At 32.8% G+C, this 25,157-nt stretch overlaps 2 protein-coding genes across 3 annotated transcripts in view; both read right to left on the reverse strand.

The window, feature by feature from the left end:
- The window catches only part of LOC124361016, a 126,269-nt gene that overhangs the window by 70,444 nt on the left and 30,668 nt on the right, over positions 1-25,157 (reverse strand). The window lies entirely within an intron of this gene.
- Positions 1-25,157, reverse strand: part of LOC124361038 (structural maintenance of chromosomes protein 1A-like) — a 33,242-nt gene that overhangs the window by 7,461 nt on the left and 624 nt on the right. Inside the window, exons 2-9 of the mRNA XM_046815077.1 lie at positions 24,902-25,033; positions 24,656-24,721; positions 23,051-23,306; positions 18,628-18,932; positions 14,384-14,514; positions 14,120-14,261; positions 8,637-8,816; positions 6,418-6,596 (exon numbers count right to left, since the gene is read on the reverse strand). Of these exons, the coding sequence (XP_046671033.1) occupies positions 6,418-6,596; positions 8,637-8,816; positions 14,120-14,261; positions 14,384-14,514; positions 18,628-18,932; positions 23,051-23,306; positions 24,656-24,721; positions 24,902-25,033 (1,391 nt within the window). The remainder of the gene's footprint in view (positions 1-6,417; positions 6,597-8,636; positions 8,817-14,119; positions 14,262-14,383; positions 14,515-18,627; positions 18,933-23,050; positions 23,307-24,655; positions 24,722-24,901; positions 25,034-25,157) is intronic.

The following is a 25,157-nucleotide window of genomic DNA, read 5'->3' on the forward strand; positions in this document are numbered from 1 at the left end:
TCTACGTACTGTCTTATGACCAGGGTTCTAAGAGAGAGTTGAGAGATGGGTTCTTCCTCATTCAGAGTTTCTTGAAAAACTTCGAGGACTACTGGCCAGCCACTACGAAGAACGTGAATCTGCACCTAACCGTCCACTCATTACCGCCGGATTTATCTGGGACTGGATGTTATAGAAATCTGTGGAAACGTTACAACTCCCTTACACTCTTCTGCACTGTCTCAAACTTCCACACCATCCCTATCTGGTTTTCCATCCCCGACAACTCCTCCAATACTCAGCTCTGACACACTTATCAGTACACCTTCCAGTCAAAAAAAACTTTTCCAAAGACAGAAATGTGAATCCCAGTTTAATTTTAGAAAAACAATTGTGTTGTATGTAGTGATTATCATTAATTTTAATTCTTTACATGATCTCTTTTTAAGTAAAAACAAAAATCGCTGGCCAATCTGTAATAATGCTAGATATAGTGATAAATTTATGTGGCTTATGCATTTGAACATTCAAGGGGGATTAATAGAAAAAAATAAAAAATGAATTGGAGATAATTTTGAAAAACTCCAAATATATCAATAGTCTGCTTAAATGAGCATTGGTTTAAAGAATGAAAATGTCCATCTGTTAAACAGTATCCCAAACTATAATCTTGCTAGTTTTTACTGTAGAGAAGGTATAATCCATGGTGGTTCTTGCATTTTGTTGAAAGACAATCTAGAATTACAGAGTGAGAGATGATCTGTGTACTTTTAGTGAGGATTCAGTTTTTGAAATCTCTTATGTTGAAGTTTTGACTTTAAATATACTAACTTGTTTATCTCTATTTATAGAACTCCAAGCGCAGCAAATTTTAAATTGTTTCTAACCAAATTTGAGGAGATATTAAAAAGCTTGGCAAAAAGGCGAAACACTAAAAATATTTATATAGCTTCAGACTTTAAGTAGACATCATGGATGACTTGCAATACTCAACACAAATTGGACTTTCTTTCCTTATTAGGACAATATGGTTTTCAAACTAATTTTTCAATGCTACGAGAGTTACAAAAAATTCACAGACTTGTATAGACAATATCTTAACATTCAAATTTAAGTCCCAGATTGCAACTCCGTTAATGAATTTAGAACTTGGTCTCTCAGACCACAGAGCACTTTTCATAAATTTATCTGATGACTTAACTTTGAATAAAACAATTAGGTGGGTTGAAAAATAAAAAACGTTTATTCTCAAATAAAAATATCAATAATTTTATTAGAATTATTAAAGAAATCAAATGGGATGTATCTAATGAAAATAATTTTGAAGCAAACAATTTAAATTTCTTTGGTTCTTTCATAAATGCATTTTGAAGAAGCATTTCCCTTAAAATTTTATAGTAAAAAAATTCTCAAGAAAACAGAATCATGGATAACAAAGGGCATTAAAGTATCTAGTATAAAAAAAAGGAGAGTTAAGTAGGCTGGTGAAGCATTCCAATGATGAAAATTTTTATAAGCTATGTAAAAGAATACAAAAGAACTTTTAAAAAGATTTGCTAATGTAGCAAAAAAACTTACAAACAATAAATTCATAGCCGATTCAGATGATAAAAAGTAAGGCGGCTTGGAGTATTGTTAAAATCTGAACTGGTTGTAAAAAAGTTGAAGCAGAATTTTTGGACATTGTGGTAGCTGATAGATGTTTAAAATAACACTCTAGACATTGCAAACTTTTTCAATAAAAAATTCATAGATATTTCTAATGAAATTGGACAGTATCCTTGTGCTCATAAGGCTCTGAAACTTGTGAAAGGCTTAAACGTAAACCACGAGTATTCAGAGTTTGGTTTTGAAAACATTACTGACAATGACGTACTCAAAGTAATTAAATCTTTACAAAATAAAAATCTGCAGGTTGGGATGGAGTTCCAGTAAATGTGATGAAAAAAAGTTTCAGATTTTATATCAAAACCTTTAGTATTATTATAAACCAATCTTTTCAAAATGCTTCTTTTCCAAATTATTTAAAGTTTCGCAGAAGTCAAACCTCTTCATAAAAAAGGGGAGAGAGAGTAAATCCTGATAATTATAGACCGGTTTCACTTCTGCCATCGTTATCTAAAAATTTTTGAAAAAAATCAGCTTTATATCAAATATTAGCATTTTTAGAAAAAATAACATTTTAGCTTCTGAACAATTTGGCTTCAGAAAAGGGATGAGTACAATGACTGCATTATCTAAATTTATTGACGATAGATGTCATGGGCCTTGGATGGATCCCAGAGTGCAGTGGGTATGTTTTGTGACCTGTCCAAGGCGTTTTTGACTGCGTTAATCATGATATACTCATTAAAAAGTTGAATGCTTATAAATTTTCTAAGAATTCAATATCTTGGATCAAATCCTATCTATTAAAATCGTTATCAAAGGACAGTCATCTGTAGAAGAAAATATGTTAAATCTAAATCACAGTGGGAGCAATTAAAAGTTGGGGTTACACAAGGTTCAATTATGGGATCTCTTTTGTTTCTTTTGTACATAAATGATCTCCCTGCAAACATATCAAACAGTCTAACACTTTATGCAGATGATACAACTGCACTTGTTAGATCTAAGAATGACAATGAATTAAAAGATAAAATCAGGGAAACCATAACTGAATTAAAGGAAATGGTTTGAAACAATGGACTCAAACTAAACCAAGAAAAAAACTAAATTCGTAAAATTTTGTACTCCTCAATCAAGAAATCATAATTTAAATTATTTAGAATTTGAACATCAGAGATTTTCTATTAGTGGAGACACAAAATTTTTGGGGCTAGAAACTGGATTTACATTTGAATTGGACTAAGTGTATTGAAACTATTTAAGAAGGTTAAACTCAGCATGCTTTCAAATGCTTATTTTTGAGACATACCATCGATTTAAAAACACGTTTAATCATATATTATGCTTATTTTTATTCAATTCCTTCAGTACGGAATTGAGTTCTGGGGGGTTTTCAAAAAGATATAGATAAAATTTTTAAAATTCAGAAAAATTTTTTAAGAATAATGACATTATCACCTTGGAAGGCTTCTTGTAAGCCTATCTTTGACGAACATAAAATTTTAACTGTACCAAGCCTAATAATTTTCAAAAAACGTTATTAACAGTGAAGTCTAATTACGACAACCTTTTTAGTAAAAAACCATAAACACAGTCATAACACTAGATATAAAACTAATTTTCAGTATCCCAAACATCATCTGAAAGTGGTGGAAAAGACCCCATCCTACATGGGGAAAAAATTTTTCAATAAATTTACCTTTAAGGTTTAAGGAATTAATATATTCAGGTGCATTCCAAGATAACATTAAGGAGTTGTTACTTGAAAAAAACATATTATAATGTAAGTGAATTTTTAAATGACATTTTTTAAGTTTTAAACACTATATCACTATTTGTTAATGTTGATTTTTGTGTTTTTAAGTAGGTTTACAATTTGGCATATTTTCTTTCCTGTGATTAGTTAATTAATACCCTGTTTTATTGTATGTGTTTTATTGCTATTTTATTGTTATGTGTGTTAGTTTGTTTGGATTAAGTCAAACAAGAGTAGTATAGGTTATATCTGACAATGTCATCTGTTTTATAGCTATGCTATATTATCATGAAACGTTTGTGACAATAAAGATTTATTATTATTATTATTATATGCAAATAAAAATCAAGAATTCATTAATAATTGGTTGTAAAATACAAAATAAAATATTTATAAAATATAAATTAAAATAAACACTGGAATAAAACAAAGTTAAATTAATGTTCACTTTAACTTCCTTTATACCAGCATACCACCTATTTTAAGCTACATGGGAGGTCGTTGTACAAAGTAGGTAGAAAATAATTGAACCCTCTCTTACCGTTCTTGCCTGTGCTGGTGTGAGCTTATTTGCTTTCAGTGCAGTAACAATTTCCGAGTTCAGTTTCTCCTTTCTGGACTCAAAGCAGTTTTTGGGTATGTTTGACCATTTTAGAAGTTTTGAATTATAAAGATAAAAATTGTTATCAAATTGGTTTTGGATCAAAATGAATAAAAAACCCGAGCTTGAACTTTAACTGCAAAATAACTGGAGTTATATTAAAATTAAATTTGTTCATTTTTAAGTTTAGTTTACTACATATAACAAATAGTTTTCAAAAAACTACTTCTACTTTTTATTTCAATAACAATGAAAAACGGTACTAGTTTTTAGTACTTTTCAAATGAAATGCACCTTTGAAAATTCGTAACTAGGAAATTTGACATCAGATTAAGACCAAAGTTTTATAAAATATACTTACAAGTGTAATATTTCTGAATGTCATTTTTGTAGTTCTGATTACAAAAATAAAAGACGTAATTAAATTACCATCAAAACTTTTATTCTTGACCAGGCGGTTACAAAGATTTGGCACTAGTCACGTTATAAAGCTCTTATAAACCGCTTCAAAACTTCAAATTTTTAATACAGGTTTCATTGAACAGACGTTGTTAATTTACCACCATGTGACGGCCAGTGCCTCACAGTGGGGCAGATAGCTTGATTTCTTAGACAAAATTATTTTTCTACATATTACTTTTTACATAATGTACTATTTATTGACTGTTTGAAGGTTACATCACGACTTTCACTCAAAATTTCATCATCAAGGTTACTTTCACTCACTTAATTTTTACTTTTATTGAGTACGTTCTCCACCAAGTTACTAAAACCCTCAGAAAAGAACAACGTCACTTTTAACGCAACATCATTTCAGACAGCAATTAATCAAAACAATCAACAGATGAAATGGTAAACAACAATTTATTTTGAGAGAGCCGACCTGCTACAAAATCTAACATGTAGGCACAAATATGTGTATGTGTGTGTGTGTGTGTAGGGTCTAATATGTTGTTATTACCTTTGATATAATAGTGTGGACAAATGCAAAAATAATCAATATCAGGACTTGAAAATTACGAACTTAGCGTGACAGGCATTGCACATAATCAGTAATTATGCTGATGTTACCTGATGACGGGCAATATACGTCATTGGTAGCCAATGGGTTAATATATATAACAAAAACAGTAGTTACTATTATTTATAATACAGTTTTTTAATAAATTAAGGTTAAATAAATTATAAGAATTTAAATAAACATAATTGACATAGAAAGTACTTATTAATAATAAGTGACATTTTACGAGGGCTATCCAGAAAATAGATTACATTTTGCCCTGTAGCCGCTAGGGGCGGGACACTATCATGGCTATTTTAATGCCAGGGTGTTTCTCCATTCACTATGCTAGTGGCAGGTTACTGTTGCTCCTTGTTGTTTTACAATAACAGTTTAAAGTGTGTGAAGCAATTGAAAATCCCGTGAGTTGTGAAGTGTGGTCGGTAAATCAGTTTTTGTTGTAAGCACAATAAACCAATTAATTGTGATTTATCGCCAACTCTTTGAAGTTTATGGCAACGATGTGATTACTGAAGGTGGAGTTCATCAGTGGTGCATTAGGTTTGAAAATGGTCCAACTAATGTGCATGTTGATGAAAGAAGTGGACGGCCAAGCGTTAACTGAAGAAGTTGTCCCTAAAGTCAATTAGAAGATTAAAGAAGACCACTGATTCACAATAACACAACTCTCACTTAGCTTTCCTCAATTTTCAAGGTTTGTTACAAGTAATTCATATGCACAAGTTAGGTTACCATAAATTTTGTGCAAGATGGGTACTGAAAATTTTAACAGAAACCGAAAAAAATCAGTGTATGTACTTCATTGACATTTTTGACACTTACGAAATCATAACAGGAGATGAGATTTGGGTAAAACACGTGAATTGTGAAACAAAATTACAATCTATGGAGTGGGGACACATCCACTCCCCCAAATATCAAAGAAATGCACGCAAACATTGTCGGCACGGAAAATTACTGTAACTGTTTTCTGGCACAGGAATGGAGTTCTTCTTGTTGATTTCTTAGAACGTGGCACAATCATAAATACCTTGCAGACAAGGTATTGTGAAACCTTGTAAAAGTTAAGAAGAGCAATACTAAACAAGTGCACAGGAAAGTTAAGTTAAAAAATTTTGTTTTTTCGTGACAACGCCCGACCAAACACAGCAAACCGAACTCAAAAAGTCCTGGATGCTTTTAAGTGGGAGGTGTTTCCACATCCGCTTACAGTCCGGACCTTGCACCTAGCGACTACCACCTGTTTCCAGCAATGAAGACCTGGCTTGAGACCCAGCGCTTTGAGGAAGACGTGGAACTGCGAGAGGGTGTGAGTACCTGCTTGACGTCTCAGGCAGCAGAACTTCTTACTGCTGGAATTAGGGTTTTACTCTTATGTCCATTATCTTTACAAATCCTAACAGGACCAATATTAGCTCAATCTTAGTACAAGAACAGCTGCTGGTTCTTTACCTGTGGATAGCGAACAGCAAGGCCAGAGCAGCCACTGTCTTCTCTCCTCCGGACAGGTTGGACATAGGCTGGAATCGTTTGCCTGGCGCCACGCAGTTGTAATTTATACCATCCAGGTACGGTTCCTCAGGATTCTCTGGCCCCAAGAACGCTTGGGCTGACTGATTCTTGGCTAAGGCCTGATTGAATGTACATATCAATAGTATAAGGTTCTTCACTTGTATAGAGTAACTCCTTAAAATATTAACAACTTAATTATGGTTAAATTTACCATGGTAATAGTTGGCTACTTCAAAGAAATATATTTGCAAATAATTTATTTGAATTATGATTCAAAGGCCTTAGAGGGAAAACTTAACACATTCCATTATTAAATGATGATTGTTTATTGAGGTGTAACATCATGAGACATAAGAATGATAAAATCTCAACATTGCAGTTTGGTTGAATGTTAACCCATTGAGAAAGCAATTAACCTAGCCTCTCTAGCACTGAATGTTTGAATTGATTTTGTAAAAAATGCATGTGTGTACTAAAATATTAATAGAATGAGTTTGGATACAGATAAATTAGTAAACTTTTCAGGACATTTTAGTCTATTTGTTTGATCTATAAAAGTGTTTTTAGCTTTCTCCATTATACTTTTCTATTTAATTTAATTTTTTTTTAGTATATACTTGCAACATTTTTTAGCAAGAAACATAAAAAAATCAAAAGCAACTGTCAATATTCTATTACTTTTTTGTTTATCTGTTTCAATAATTTTTTATTCAAAATAGCACAATGTTTTTTACTTGGAAAACCAGTTTTTCTTGGATTACCTAATTATAAAGCATAATAACAAAACAATAAAATTCAGTTACATTTTTTCACTTTTTGACGATTTTATGACAAGCTCCTGAATTAGTTGACTGGCAGATGTGATAAAACTATTCGTTACATTCAATTTTTATTATTAAAATGATAATTAAAATAAACTATTTACATTACATACAATGACCATTCATTTACTTTTTATAATTCACTTTTGCGTCAGTCTTTGAGTACCTCTGATATCTCAATATCACTGTCCGAGTATCTGTCTACTTCTGAAGTATGGAAATTGTCTTGTTCCATGAGGTAGGGGAAGAACTAAAAACTCATTCAACAACTATAAACAGTTAAACACTAAACACTGAGAACACGATACATAGAATATAAGCAGAACATTAAAGTGACGAAAATTGAGCATATGGCAAAATGTAAACAATAACAAAACAAAAAATATTTTCAATATCTGCAATTGGATTTTTTCCTCAGGTTTATAACTAACCTAACTTACAGCTAAAATAAACAAATCATACAGAGCATTCTGCCATGCATAAGTGAGGAATCACATAAAACATGCTGTGTTGCCACCTGATTGCATACAATCTCTCTAAGTCAGGTTAGTTATCCACTTGATGAAGAGATCAGATTGCAGATCACAAAACATGTTACTGATGGCAAAAGTCAGAAAAAAATTTGTTAGCTATATAAATGTTATCAACTAATAAAGACATTTAAAATTATTACATGCAAACCGACCTATTCTGAAATGTAAGATTCTTTTTCAATGTTGAATACAAGATATTTGAAACTATACCTGTGAGTTTATCAATGTGTGCTGGTGCAAAATTCTTTAATGTCTAACCTATTTATAGTTTTTGTAAGGTTGAAAATGGAATAATTTGTAATAGAGAGGCCCTTCTACAGCATTAAAGCATCTTTTTACCTGGAAGGAGTGGCTATAGAACAACTGGATGGATATGATAAATATCATGGGGCTAAATATATTGTTTTTATTTAATTTATATTATTTTGACAACTATATTCCTCTTGGTGATAGTAAATAAAATGTTTGTACTCTGTATGTTTACCAATTACAGTGAAAACACTGTGTTGTCCAATACATACAAACCTGTTTCAGCCCAAACCTTTGACAGCCTGTTTTACTTCAAAATTAGCTAAGGCTAACAACTCAGAACAACACAGCAGAATAGAACTTGCCCACCAGTGGATCAAAAAATTCCTTAACCCCACCTGCAACTTTCAAGGCAGTAGACTCAAAACCACTAGAGATCTGTGTATAAGGTGGATCTTTACCAGTAATCATTTTACATGAGCCTTGTTGGTTACCTTGCCACTTGTTAATCTCTTGTTAATTTTTTATTGTCTAAAACAGTAAGTAATATGTTTACCTTGTAGATGTTGTCTATCTCATTAGACACATGTTCAAAACAATCCATAAACTTGTCATGTCTTTCTTTCTTTACTTTTTCAAAATTCTTTTTCGCCTGCTTTGCCCGTCGCCTGGCATTTTCAAACTCTTCATTAGTCTCTTGTAACTTTTCACGAGCCATCTCTAGTTTATGCATCGCCTGGAAAAAGAACAGATGTTACTTCCTTTTAAAAACATCCTTAACTTAACATTAAAACTATAGCTGAGATTTGGAAGCAGAGATATGCTTCTAAGTCAAGTCTTGTATATTCGTTTTACCATATTAATATATATATATGTGTGTGTGTGTGTGTGTGTGTGTGTGTGTGTAATAAAAGAATATGTATAATTGCACATTTCTTCACTGGCCGAATGTGAGGAGGAGGATGAATTGAGAGGTATAATATCAATCCGAAAATATCTGTTGTGTTAGGAAATCTCCCACTTTACAGATAGTTCATCTCCTCTACAGATAGTTCACAAGTCTGTTTATATTTTAAACTTATACAATATACTTATCAATATTATAAGAATAAACAGACAATTGCATATTGTATATACTGATGACAGTTATGTGCCAACAATACACTAAGCTTCTTACTCATAACACGATGACACTTCATGACATGGAAATACACACTCCTCTCAGTGATGGGAAAGATTAATTTTTGCACAAATGAGAGACAAATTTTTTGTCTGTACCAAATTAATTGTTGATGTGGAAAGTGAGACAGAGTTAGTATTTTAAACACAAACCAGGTGAATAATGAATAATAGATTGGAGAGAAACTATTGCCAAAACGTACTTTGTTATTGCAATTTAAAATGTGAAATTTTACAATGTAAAGTTTGACTTAGTTTCAAACGAAAGTTAAACAAAAATTAAAGTGTAGGCCTGGTTAACAAAATGAGTTTTTCATTCAAAAGTTTAATTATCCCTGCAACTGGCTTTAAGCGATTATCGACGCATTAACTACAGTTTCAAAATGGCACTAAGCTATTTTCGACGCATTAACTATGTCGTAATATTATCTCTCACAGCAAGTCTATTTTTACTTTGTTTGAAGTAAAACATACGTAAATCTAAAGATAAAGATTCAAGGTTTCATATTATACCATAAAACGCTCTATAGTTAAGTTAAATCTTTCATTATAAAATTCTAAACTTGGATGTTCACATTTCCGATTGCCATTTGTTTGCGTAATTTCCGAATACGCTAAAATTACCGTATGTTTGTAAAAATTCCCTATCGTGAGTTTACGTTCTACACGATCGTAAGTGTCGTCATTGAAAACAGTGTATTCTTGGCTTTCAGAAACATCTTTTCAATAGCCAGTAGGAAAATTAATGTTTATAAAATAAGCGTTTGAAAAGCTCGTGTTTTGTAAAATCCCAAAATGCCTAATGCGTCGAAAATAGCTTCATTAAATTTTGTTATTTTTGTTACTTTATCGTTGTCTGGAAATAGTGAAAATCATATCAAAACAAAGAAGAAGAAATGCTCTAAGCAACAGTATAATAGAAAACGAAGACTATGAACTAGTATTTTATTTTTGTTCTGTTGCGCAATCACCGACTCAGCCAGTAGAGAAGAACAACGCATCGCATGGTTGCCATGTTGATATCTTTGTTGTTATTACGCCATTGCCGGTATTAGTGTATTGCTTGCTATTTATTAGGATATTTTAGACATTTCGTTATTTAGTGTGTATAAATAAAAGTTTGTTTATTATTTTTTTTTAATTAGTGAAGTGAAAAATGTAGAGGTTAGGTTAAGTTTTAGGGAACAGGTTGGATTTTTGTGAAACTGAAAATAAGCATATGTTCACGTAGGTTCAGTGTTTTATAATTTTGTAGAAAATTTAATTTTAATTAAAATTAAATTTTGATTTAAATTTATGCAAAGGTATTTATTATAAAAGTGAAAAAGTTTTTTTTACTTTTTCTGAAGGTATTAGCGTTTTATTTCTATGACCATCGCTTGTTTTATTTTTTTAACAAAAAAATAATATAAATAAAAATACATTGTTGTACATTTTTGTAAACTTCAATAAACGTACTATCTTTATAAATAATATTTGGATGAAAAGAAAATTGTTAGCTAAAAAAGTTAGGCATTTATTTCACAATTTTGACTTTTGTAAAAATTAAAAAAAAAGTTTGTTCCCATATAAAAATATCTTATACAATGTAAACTTCTATGAATGTCATATTTTTCTCTTCTAAATATATTTATCTCTTAGAAAAAAATATTTGTTCATCCAATAGATTCCAAAATGTCAAAATGGTATACATAATAGTGCTATACAAACTTTTTTCAGATTTTGTAGTTTTTATAAATATATTGTTCAAAAGTACCAATAAACTTCTTTTACCTAAATATATTTTTTGTAATTTGTAATTGAGGTATATAAGCAAACTTTTGTATATTTTAGAATTATTCTAAAAACTTTCATATTACCTGAGAGGGTGCTATACATTTTGAGAAAAATTTATTCTTTACTAATATTTTTACGTTAATCTGTAAAAAAATAAAAATACATTAAATGATTCAACCTTTAATATTTTTTTGGGAAACTGCATTTATTTCTAAAGACATTGATGTTTTTAAAATGTTTTTATCTTAAAAAATAGATGAGCAGTGATTAAAATACAAAACCCTTACAAAATCACCAAAAAGTGCCTGCCATTTTGGGAAAAATGATGGCCAGTTCCAGGGTTAAGGTTTATTTTAGTTAATAAGTATAAATCATCATAAACCTCAAGAGGAAAGCTATAGTTTGGGCAAAATAATTTAGTCCGAAGTCCACACAATACTCCGCATCCACCTAAATGAAATTGTAAAAACCATTTATTTATTATAAATATCCTAAATATTATAAATCTTTTAAAGATATTCAGAGTTGTAATTTGCTTTGCTATATTCTATAGCTATTTCGGCTTCCGAAGCAAAGCATTGACCGCAAACATTTTTCTTCAGATTGAAGAATAAACAGAAGTTGCACATAGTGAGATCAGTTGAATAAGGGGTTGCTTCATAGTTTTTATACCATTTTCAACGAAAACTAAATTTTTCGAAGCAACGTGAGAAGAGGCATTATCATGATGCAAAATGAAAACCTTTTATCAAGTCCTGAAGAACTCTGGCAAGCATTGTTCAGTGTACTAATTTGCTGTGATAGTCCTTTGACCCTCTAGCTTAGTGGCCTTCACCAGTCCCATACTCCTGAAGAAATCAGTGTAAATTATTTTCTTCACCAATCATTGTTTCTTGGCCATTATGGAGGATGGCTCAAGCCCACCATTATTAAGCAATTGGAGGATCTACTGGCTGATACTCATACGCTCAGTTTTTTGCTCTTTTGTCAAAATGTGAGGCACCCATCCAGAAACAAATTTCCTGACTTTGAAGATATCATTAAAGATTATTCGCACTGTTGCGGATTCAATCTCCAGGAAAAAGTCAAATAATAAAATAAGTGCACTGTCTGTAGTCTTAGATCACAGTGCACACCCAATCAACATTTTCTTAGTGACAGTGGAATGCGGCCTTCCCGAAGGTTCATCTTTTTGAAGGTAATTACGGTCCCTTCAAAATTCTGAATACCACCCAAAAACAGTAGTACGGGATGATGCTTCAGAAATGACAGTTTCGAGATAGTCAATACGAGGTCTGTCCAAAAAGTATCCGACCGCCGACCAGTAGGCGGCCGCAGCGTAACCGACCGGCTCAAACCGGTTATTGGAGAGGAGGGGCGAGCCTACTCCTTCCCATATTAGGCATTGAATACAATCCGGTCACTCAGTGAGTCACAGCGCTCTGTTCCGTACAGTACTGCTGTGTGTGTGCGTTGCATTTCAATATGACTGAACGTGTTGAGCAGCGCATTTGCATTAAATTTTGCCAAAAACTTGGCCATTCAGCATCAGAGACGATTACTATGGTACGAAAAGTTTATGGTGACGTATCTACGGGTGATACACAAATAAAAGTGTGGTTTAGGCGGTTTAAAAATGGCCGCATATCAGTGGAGAGTGATGACCAATCTGGCAGGCCTTCAACGGCCAGAAACGCTGAAAATGTTCGTACAGCAATTAATGAAAACCGTCGATTGACTGTCCGAGAGCTGGAAGAAGATTTAGGAATACCAAAATCGTCAGTTTGTAACATTTTACACGAAGATTTTAAAATTAACCGTGTTTCGGCAAAATTTGTTCCTCGGCTGCTGACAGAACGCCAAAAGAACTCTCGACTTGAAATCGCACAGGACAATCTGAATTTGATAAAAAGTGACCCAGGGCTATTTAAAAAAGTTATTACTGGTGATGAGTCATGGGTTTATGGCTACGACCCTGAAACAAAAGGCTCAATCTTCATAGTGGAAAACTCGCGAAGAGCAACGGCCGGAAAAAGTAAGACAAAGTCGAAGCAATGTTAAGACAATGCTGACAGTTTTTTTGACCAGGACAGCGTTGTTCATCACGAATATACTCCAAGAGGCCAGACAGTGAATAAGGAGTATTATCTTGAGGTCCTAAGGCGGCTACGAGATGCAGTGCGAAGGAAACGACCTGAACTGTGGACAAGCTGTGACTGGATCCTGCACCACGACAACACGCCAGCTCATTCCTCAAATCTTATTCAGCGTTTTTTGGTCAAACACGACATCAACCAACTACAACAGCCTCCCTACACTCCCTACGTCAAGGTCGGATACTTTTTGGACACACCTCGTACACTTCTCCTGACACAAGCGACTTTAAAATCATTGCTCGGAAACGCTCTCTTCATAACCTCTAAATAACTCCATTTCACAAAATTGATCTTTCTGAACAGACAACACAAGTATGCTGATAAACTCAAGTTACTGTCATGTTCTGAATGACGTTTGGACAATCATACAAGAATGATAAGATTATTGCAGTTTGCACAGTCTGCCAATATCTTAAAACTGTCTTAGCGACCCTTGTATACTCAAAATGAAAAATAACAACAAGCAAGCAGATGTCACATGGTGGATGTGTCGTTGAGTTACATAATCTGATAACCACTGTCCAGTGTCTACTGAGGCATGTTTAAAGATACCAACTAGAAAACGCTCTCTTGTGTGTTGCAATCTGAAGACAATAACATGTGAATTCATTCAGCCACAGCAACACACAAAAATATGCAAAAAAATTTACAAACATCTGAAAACTTTACCAAAATATTTGATGGCTGTTAAGTGATACAAAAAAGACAAAGGAGATTTTTCTGATGGCCAAAATGCAAATGATAAATGGATCTCTCTAAAAATGTTTCATAATTACCATGACTTTTAGGGGTTTTAAAAATAAAAAATTGAATATAGTTTGTAAAATGAGGCTGAGTAAATACATTTTTTAATAAATGTAAATTTCAATAAATTTATTAAGATATTTTATTGTAACAAAAAAATGAGAAAAATTTACAATAACTTTACCTTCATATTAGGAGCTTGTATTTTTTGAAGTGTGAGCGATGCATCACTGATTGCTTTAGCCAGTTTGTCTCCATATTTCTTCACTTCATCATCCTCAAAGTCCTTATAAGATGCATTCAGTTGAGAATAATCAATTGTAATCCTGAAATTATTTGAAATTGATTGAATAAAATTGTTATATTAATTGTGATCTAAAAGAATGTAATTACTTTTAAATTTAAAAAAGTAATACCGAATTGAAAGTACTTTTACTGTTTTACCCACCTGGATTCTCTATCATATATCTGCTGGGCTGCCACAGAACTGCTGTCCATAGATGACTCCATGGTTGATGACTCCTGAGCACTGATGTCTTCCATATTCCCATGGAGCATTGGTATCTGAATATCTTCCATCTAGAAACATGAGTTATAGTTTGTCTCTTTCTATTGTTTGGGGTAGCTGAAGAACTTTGTGTTTCTATTTAGTAAAAATGATTAGGCAATTGAGGAAACATATCCAGCACAATTTCAGAGAACATGAAGTAGCATATGTGAATACATATAATACATAAGTTACCATTTTGCCATGTTTAACTAAGCTCTAACAGTATAAATATTGCACCAGTCAAGAAAATTTAATTTTTGCAATATAATTTTGTTTCATCTTTTAGGTAAAAATATAGACAGGGAAAGCATCTTTTCTTAAAATACTAATATTTGATTTAAAGCTAATTTTTCATGAATTATTGATAATGATGGTAGACTGAAACCAGTCTATAATTATCACGACTTGCTCTATCTCCTTTCTTAGGGAGAGGTTTGAACTCTGAAAACTTTAAATAAGGAAAAGAGGCACTAGGAAAAGATTGGTTTATAATAATAGCTAAAGGTTTAGTTATAATACTTTTTCATGAAATTAACTGGAACTTCTTCCCAACCTGTAGAATTTTTGTCTTGTGAGGATTTTATTAATCTGAGTACATTATTTTCACTAATATTTTGATAACCAAACTATGAGTGCACAAGGCATTGCTTTGTTGCATCCTATAGAACTGTCTCAAAGCAGTTTTTGAACTACCACATAATTAAGAGCCGAGTATTTAATATTTTAATCTCTCTAAAGGAAAACTCAACAAATTTATCATAGCCCATAGGATTCTGATTATTTATACATTTCTCTATAAAACTGTAAAATGTAATGGTGGTGAAAATCATGTTTGCCAATAAAATAAAATTAAAAATAATATACAACAGACAAATAATAATAATTATTATTATATACCTGCTAGCCAAATTTAGTAAAACAGTCTGTGTATTTTTATATTTTCATAGCTTATTTAAATACACAAACATAGAGAGATATTTTCACAATGACTACTTTTTGATTTGTGTAATCTCAAAACTATATTTTTCCCAATGGAAACCAAAATTAAGATTCTTTATCATCACATTTTTACTGTATTTCTATATATTACTTGATCAATAAAAGTTATTAGAGTTATTCAAGTTCATCTGCTTCCAATATTTTCAGATTTTCAAGCTCTCTTCTACAGGAGTTTCTGAACTCTCTCCTATTCTCACTCATCTTTTTAATGCTTCTTTAAGTGAAGGGATATTTCTATCTGATCTAAAGATAACCAAAATTATACCTTTACCATAGTCAGAATAAGTTGGAGCCTGATTCCTCTAGACCAATAGCCATAATTCCAATATTTGGAAAGGTATTTGAAAAAATCATGCATCGAAGAATTTATAATTTCCTAGAAATTAATAAAATTCTAACCCAAAGTCAATATGGCTGTAAACCTGGATCAAACACTGAACTTGCCATAGCTAACTCTATAAAAAGAATGGTATCATCTTTTGATTCTGGACAGCACACCCTTGGTCTTTTTTGTGACCTCAGCAGGGCATTTGATGTTGTAGATCATCATATACTTCTTGATAAACTTGAAAGACTTATTGGGGCACGTTCAATGTATTAAAATCCGCAATAATTCCCAGCAGTATTTTTCAGATTTTTCTGTTATCAAGACAGGAGTACCTCAGGGATCTATCCTTGGACCTCTACTTTTCCTCATTTACATTAATGATTTTCCTAAACACATTGAAAGTCATTTCAACAGAACCATAAAACTTGCTGTCACTCTTTTCGCCGATGACACTAGTGTTTTTCTAAATGACTGTCACTTTAGTACCCTGTTAAAACTTTATACAGCCATATCATCTTTGATTTCTGACTGGTTCTGCACCAATAACTTGTTCTTAAACTTTTATAAAATGAACATTGTGGAATTTTCCCAAACTTCCCAAGATGTTCCTAATATTTATACATTTGGTGGCAATCCAATAAGTAGCAATTTTTCTATAAGTTTCTTAGAGGTTCATCTTGATTTTGACAGTAAACCGTAAACAGTTGTTCTGTTGCTTATAATTACTTTTGATAGTGACGTTTTGACTTTGAGGCACAGAAAACCTTTAAGTTCTATTGTGTGAATAAATTATTCTTATTCTTAAACCCATAAAAATCAGCGTATGGCTACTTCTTTGACACTTTTGGACACAACAAAAAAGGTGGAGACTCGCTGCTCGATCATATCATTGACCTGATATGTCAATAAATATAATAAAATATATAAGAATGAGGGAAATTATAGTTTGTACACCTTGTATTTTATTTCTTCTCATTTCCTAAGCACAGGCAAAAAGGCAGGGTCCAGTATTTTGCATCCTCCATTGTAACACCTGGAGATCCAAGGTGGCTGATAATCTTTTAAATTAGCTTCTCCAAGAACTCGATGTTGATGTGCTCCAGGTCAGTGACAGGAATCCATTGTTTTGGGTGTCCGACTTTCTGGGCTCGTAACACACAAGAGTATGGATGCGAAGTCACGGACGTGGCCGAGGTTTCGTCTGGATCAGGTGTTGGGACTCAGTAACTTTTTACGTTTGCTGTCTTACCCCTAAAGAGGCTATCCACGATAAAATAGATAGCCTGTAGGAAAGCGTGCTCAGCAATGACGGGCACATCATCGTCATCAGAGATTTCAATGCTACGGCTGTTGAGAGAGAAATATTCTCTACTACATTCCGGGGGAAATATATCCTGGACTGTGCCGCCAGGATTGGGTCCATAACGAGGGTGACACGCTTACTTTCCTACGCCCCAGGCAGAGACGCATAGTCCGACATGACCTTTGCGTCTGAGTCTCTGCTACCAAGGATCTCAGGCTAGAGAGTTGTGGAAGAATACAGTGGTAGTTATCACCAATATACCGTCTTTGGTGTACCTGAAGCATCACAGAAAGGAACACCAATAAACTGAACTTGGCTGAGTTTAGTAATACCCAAAGATAGAGCTCGTAAGTTGGAGGCCTGTAAAGCTGCCAGAAAGTCTCTCCACCTGGCCATCAACAGGAGCAAGCCCAGAAGCTGGGAGAAATGTCGAGACGAGGTCGACTCCAATCCATGAGACCTACATTACAAAACTGTAACCCAGAAACTCAGTGCACGCTCTCCACTTTCCATCATGGAGGGTGCAACCTTGGAGTGGATCATGACCATCTTGTTTCCAAGACATCCACTGCACCCGCAAGTTGATTTCGGAAAGGTAGAAGATATTTCCTCCTTCCCCATTGAAGAGTTAAAAAAGGATACGATACCATCCAGATAGAATGCCACGCAAGGCTCTTAAAAAAAGTTTTCTCTTTACATCCAAGGTTATTGTTGATACCTGCCTCTTTGAAGAAATCTCTCTTTCGTCTTGGAAGGCAATCCTGATTTTCCGTCGCTCTACAGGCCTCTCTGCATGTTGGACACTGCAGGTAAGCTCTTTGAGAAGTTAATCTACTCCCGCCAGACTACTGCCATAGAAGCTGCTGGAGACTTGTGCCCTCGTCAGAACGGATTCAGAATGGGGCAGTCAATAATCGACGTTATCACTTTAGTGCAAAAGACCATAGTAAGATCTGAGAGCCGCAACCACTTTTCCTGTCTAGTAATGCTTCTTGTTACGCTTTATTTCAAGAATGCTTTGAACTTGATGAGATAGATTGATATGTTCGATTTTCTGCAAAACAACTTTCACGTCCCATCGTATGTGTTAAGGCTCATCAGAAATTATCTGAGCTCTAGACAGTAGCAAAACAAAACCATTTAAGGTATTATTGAATTGAATAAAATTTTTTTGGAATTAATCTAATACTACCAGGAACACACAGATGACATATTTATTGGGGTTCTTGAATTTATGGTTTAATATGTTGTAAAAATAAACATGATACTTTAACTAATTTTAGTTGACGACCAATATGAGGGTTAAATAATAATTAGTTTTAAAGGTTAAAACACAACTGTGAGAGTAATTTAATTTTAGGTATGAGAAAAACACAACAATATTAATAACCATACTAGGTACACTAAGAAAGGAACGTTTTAAAGACTTCCCTTCAAATATCTAAGTTTAGAATTAAGTTAATTAATTAAATTAGTTTAAGTTAAGTATACCAATTTATCAAGTACACAAACCTTGCAGTGCATAAGGATGCTGTGTCGTTCCCCCTTGCGCATTTCTAATTTGTTCTCAATACTGTTAACTAGTTTCTGGGCTGCCTGTATATCTTTGGCAATGGCTCCCACTTCACGTCTGGCCTTGCCTATCTGCTCCTCAAAAGCATCAACGTCCATCTTTTTGGTCTGTCGTTCACTTTTCAGTTTATCCAGTTCTCGCATAAGCTTATCAATTTCTGACATTTGTTTCTGTTCCGCTTGCTTTGCTCGCTCCAGCTCATCTTCATCGTCTGACACGGCTCGTTCCCATCGAAGTACATTATCTGTAAAAGTAAAATTGTTAATTACATTAAACCATTTATTTATTCCCACTATATAAAATTTATTGTGGATTGAGTGAGGCAAACTGAATTAGTTAAGAAAGAGCAAAAACTTATTGGTTTTCTGTAAAAGATTATAATTACTTTAACACTAACAGGGATAAAACTAACATTTTACCCTAAAAGCAATTCAAATAATGGATGGTAAGAAATATTATCGAAATGTGTAATGTACATTCTATGCTCTAGTTGTAGTACTGAAGGTCATTTTGCCAGTAAATCCTTCAAGAAAATCAATCCCATATAACCAAATTTTAAGCCCCCTAAATAAAGGGGAAAAACCATACAGTGTCTTTGTCAAAGCGTGGATTCCCAAAATAAATCATGACAGTACATTTATTCCTAATTACCACTTACCGTTATAATCCATAATTTTTCAATAAAATCTATACTATAAACATTTTTAAACCATCACACCAAAGATTTCCCCTTTAACTATTATGTTCAGACAACCGGCCAACCTAAAAACAATACCTGTCCATACCAAAGTTCCAAATCCCAACACAAAACAGTCCATATCAGAACATCGTCTCTTATCCATGTGGAAACAAGAAATGTAAGACTTGTGACATGCTTGATCCTAGAAAGCAGTTCAAGAGCTCAGTCACCCAAGCAGTCTATCAAATTAAAGTAAACCATAGCCTACTTTTGCAACTGAAAATCTTGTCTTCCAACATTGGAAATATACCAACCTATAAGATAGTTTGAGAATACATGCCGAAACAAAATTAGGTCAATAAAAGTCAAGTTATTCTCAGCATCTTATAAACAAAACCCATACCTTTAGTAATATTCACGAAAATATAAAATCAACATCCTTCACTTATGCTATAAAAGTTGATTTATGTAAACACTTAGAAATCTCCAATTCTAAAAAAAAAAAAACTGAACCTGAATAAACGAGTCAATCAGCTCAAGAGACACAACCCATTGTAAAAAAAATCAATATCAGGATAACAATATCTCACTGACCGCAGACAAAATGTGACTCTTGAGAACGGGATTTCTTCTAAGAAAATATGAAACAATTAGTTTAGGGGTACCCCAGGGCTCTATTTTGGGACCACTATTGTTTTTGATTTACATCAATAATTTGCCAGCAAATATAAAAAAAAACTCTAATTTAACAATGTATGCTGATAATACTACTGCTCTCATTTCTAATCATGACAAAATCACACTGAACAGGCTTATTATTATTATGATTTCTTACAAATGAATCAAAGCAAATGATCTTTTACTCACCACTGGAAAAACTCAAGACAGTAATTTTTCCCCCAAATTAAAGCAATAGTTCTAAATCTGACATCTCCTTCCTTGATGCAGCATTTAACGTAACAAAACTATAATTTTTTTAGGAGTTCACATTGATGAGAGTCTTACTTGGAGACAGCATGTTCTTTCGGTATCAAATAAGCTTAGTAAGGCATATTATCTGAATTCTTTTCTGTCTTCAAAAGTACATACAAAACACTGTTAACAATTTACTATGTACATATTCCTAACTAACATATGGCATCGAATTCTGGAGCATTTCAGATTAATTAAACAAGCTTTTCATAATTCCAAAAAACAATAATCCGTAAAATTAACCGTATTAACCCTTTGAACCCCAGGCGACGAAATATCGTCGCCGAGAAAATATGCGAAGATCCCCGCAGCGACGATGTATCGTCGCCAATGAAGATGCGAGAATCCCCGGGCGACGTAATATCATCGCCATGGTATATGCGTTTAATACATATTTATTTGAAACCGTAAAATACTTATTTTACTAGTATTAATACATATTTATGAGTATTTTAGTAAAATACAAATTTTTTTTAGTAATATAGTGTATTTAAAATAACATCTATGCTAAAAAAATATGTTACTCTTTGTTGCTACAGCTGTATTTGTTTACAAAGCGGTCTAATGTTACGTATATTGTCTTTGTGCGTGTGAATTGAGTTAAACGTTGTAATTGAGGACTGTTTTTAGTCACTTTTTCTTTAGTTTTAATTTTACAGTAATAATCAGTTCTGTGAACAATGAGTGACAACATTGTAAATCACCCGAGAGAATTGGACAGACAACTGGATGTTGACCTATCAGATGACGATTGGTCTGACGTCTCATCAATTTTCAGTGATGACACTGACGTTGATGAATGAATGAATGAATGAATGGATTTATTTCCCAAATATATGTACAATATTACAATTAACTTCTAAATTTTTACAATACCGAACGAAGTTTGAAATGTGAACAAAGAATAAGAAATAATCATCATAGAATAAACAACATAAAATAAACATCATAAAAATAACATCATGTATAAAAACATTGTCTTCGGGAAATGAGCCTGCATGGGCTATGATGCCTGTGCGCAGACTCGAGTTGCTCACGCCTGAAGAAATAACGGACTGGATATAATTTAAAAAAAAATGAATTAAATATAGTACAAAAAATAATACACCATTACACACCACACACATACATATATACATATATGTATCCACATACACATGCGAATATGCAATGAATATATTAAAAGGAAAAAACCGCGTAATTTTGATTTGTACCTGTTTTAAAGCATTGAATATCCTACCTATAGGCCAACTATCTTGGACTCAGATGACGAAGAAATGCCATTTAGTCAGCTATCTGCTTCTCACGGTAACGCCGCCGCTAGGCCTACTCCGGACAATGATAAACTGGCCTCAGTGAGATCGTGGTTGCAAAATCTTTATCTTTAGAGATATCAATATAATTGTTTTTGAACATACACAAAACTAAATTTAGAAAAATAAAATGTAGGTGCCCATAGTAAAAATTTTTCTTATTTTTGAATTAAAAAATCTTAGAATCTATTTTTTTACATAAAAATCTATAAACATATATTTTAAAGTTATTTTAATGTTGTTAAACAATTTTTATACTTCAGACTAAACTTTTTCTGTGTACACAATTTCATTCTGGACATTTTGGTGTGTAATACAAGACAATAGCATAAAAAATAGCAAAAATATTAATTTTTTACGAACAGTATGCAATACAGCTGTTTCTGCTCCTGGGATTCTCTGTAGTTCTTAGGTCAAATGGTTTTGGTACGTTTTTCCCACCATCAATATTTTGGTCTGGGGTTCAAAGGGTTAATTAAGATGCATCCTGCAAGCGCAGTTTTAGAGACTTAAAACTGCTTACTCTTCCATCAATTTATATATATCAGACACTCATTATGATCAAGAAAAACACAGCAAATTTCAATTCATTCTCAAAACATATAATTATTTCACCAGACACCATAGTACTCTTATTTATCCTTTACACAAAACACAAGCCTTTGAGAAAATGACTGAGTATGGAGGAATTTGTTTGTATAATAATTTGCCCAATTATGTCAAATTAGAGAATTGTTTGGAGGCTTTTAAGAAAAAAGTGAAGGACTATTTGCTGGAAAAGTGTTTCTACAGTGTAAATTAATTCTTGACTGAAAAGCAAGAAGTTTTTAATAATTATTTATGTTGTGTATCTTTGTTCATGTTGTGTTGTGTGTTGGGGATTTTTTTCTGTTTGATGTCTATTTTTATATTTAATGCTTAATGTTTAATATTTTATGTTTAAATATTATTACTATATGTTATCATACAAGTTATATATATTTTTTTATATTAATGCTTAATGTTCAATATTTTATGTTTAAACATTTTTCTCTATGTCTTATCTATATAATATATATTAATTTATTTACATTTTAATTTAGATTAGGTATTTATAATAAATTGACATGTCATCTATCATAAGGCAGTTACTTACTGTGCATGGTGTTATGTGACAACATGAAAATATCGAAAGAAAAATAAACCAGCTACTTCAAATAGCAGATACTTTTCTTACAGATACTCATTATTGCTTGACAATTAATTATATATAGTTTTCTCTGAAACGTGCACACCAAATTAAATAATTACCAATAAAAATAGAGATATGTAAAACTGTATTATACAAAAAAAACCTTCTTAAGTTGATTCAATAATATAATGTATACTAGTATATGTATATTAGTGATGGAGGCTCACTCTTAGTATCCTTCATCCGCTCAAATTCAAGCTGGTTGGTGATGCGGTTTTTCTGGTTGTCAAACTCCAGTCGTTTCTTTGCCCGCTCTTGTTGACTGCGAAGTTCTCGTTCCTCATATTGCCGAATGTTCTGCATGCCAATCTGACGACAGAAGTCCTCGAAAACGTCATCCTCGACACGGTTCATCTTGCCTTTCATCTCCTGGATCAGCTGGTCCCGAGCCATCATAGACTTCTCAATGTACTCACATTTTGGCTGCAACCATAAATTTATCATTTTAATTAAGATTTAATGGATAGAAAGAGCAGGCTTACTTTACCGAATAAAAGGTTAGCCCTTTCCTTTCTGACATTAAGTTATAACATGACGTTCTTACTGGGCACTTAGTCAAGCATAAAAAAATGCTTTTTTCCATTGACAAAGTGACCAGTGCGAACAAATTTTCCATATTATTTAAACTTAACCCTTAAAGCGCTAATCTAAATTACTGTCAAACGCTAAGACATAAAAAAATATTTTTTTTTTAATTTCCCAATGCTAATTTTTGTTTCATATACCTTGGTATTACTGTACCTTAATAAGCAAAAATAATACACATTTAATATTACATATTTTTAAAAATTTTATACGCACGGAAATATTTGAAATTTTGAATAAACTGCATTGCAGGATAATGTACATAGCAACACTATTTGACAGATTACATTACATTTATACAGGTTATTTATAATGAGTAAATTGTAACTGAAGTTCCTGTATAATTAGTACATAAAATAAATAAGTTCAGTATAAGATTTTGAAATGTAATAATGTGACATTCAACACAAACTTATTTATATGATAGCCTACAAGGGAAATGAAACAAATATTGTACTTATAAACCTTATTTATTTAGAATAAATAAACTGGACTTGTATGGTGAAACTGGTATAAAATACAAAACAAATAATTGAAAAAAATATTACACATAATATACCAAAAATGCGCTCATTTGTCAAAACTTGGATCATCTGGATTAGCCATTATAACAAAAAATTATGCTAAATGTTAGTAAAAACAATTTTATAAGAATTGTATAAGATAATTGTATAAGAATTACAACGGACTGATTCAAAACACTTTGTTTAACAATATAACCAACATACGACCAACACACACGTAGTTAAACAGCTGAATGAAACGAACGCGTCTGTAGGCGTATGCCGCGTCACAGGCCATACAAAAAATGGCGGCGATTGCTTTCAACCCGAGTAGATACCGTTACAAAGTCCACCAACGGTGACAAAGCGTTTTGTCTAGTCCCGACAGTCGAAAGGAACATCGATCTGCTCTCTTACAGAAGTTTTAACAACTAATTCTTCATCATTTCATAAGTAAAGCTTTTGCGTTTGTAGACGTAATCCGCGTTTAAAGCATCGGCAGTTCCGCGTCTTTAGGCATCAGCCGTGTTGGAAGGGTTAATGTTTCCATGTTACGAAGATGAGGACGAATCTTCCAATTTGGTAGAAGTAAACCTTCTTCATATCATACCAAAATTATCTTAATAAGCCTGGCTTTTCCCTTATTTATTCAGGAAAACTTTTTTATTTGAAAAATGGACTTACAGCAATCAGCTCTAGTTTGTTCTCAAGTTGTCGCAATTCCTCATCTAGCGCAGCAATCTGCTTCAGCTGAAACACGCAAACAGAAGTTTGAGTTTACCTAAAACACAAACTTGCTTTTGAGATTAATATTGAAATACTGAGTTATTATGTTCTACAGTAACTGAGTGGTATTGCATTTCAATGACAATGATACACACAAATATATTGCAATCTTTTAAATTTGAATAAAACTATTACAAAACTTACTGTCTTCTCCTTATCACTCTTAGAATACTTGAGGCGAGTGTCCAGTCCTCGTATTTGGGACTCCACAGTGTTCAGTTCTGATTCTTTCCGTGATTTCTTCATTGCTTCACGCAGTTCTTCTGTCAATTTTTCCTAAACAATAAATACAATATGTAATCATAAAACTCTAAAATATAAGAATGGAAGATATCTTTTAATTATTCAGATAGTTATTAACTTACTAAAGTGAATTATCTGAACAATATACCCATGTCAT

Source organism: Homalodisca vitripennis, chromosome 1 (genome assembly GCF_021130785.1).
Source record: "Homalodisca vitripennis isolate AUS2020 chromosome 1, UT_GWSS_2.1, whole genome shotgun sequence".
NCBI classification, from domain to species: domain Eukaryota; kingdom Metazoa; phylum Arthropoda; class Insecta; order Hemiptera; family Cicadellidae; genus Homalodisca; species Homalodisca vitripennis.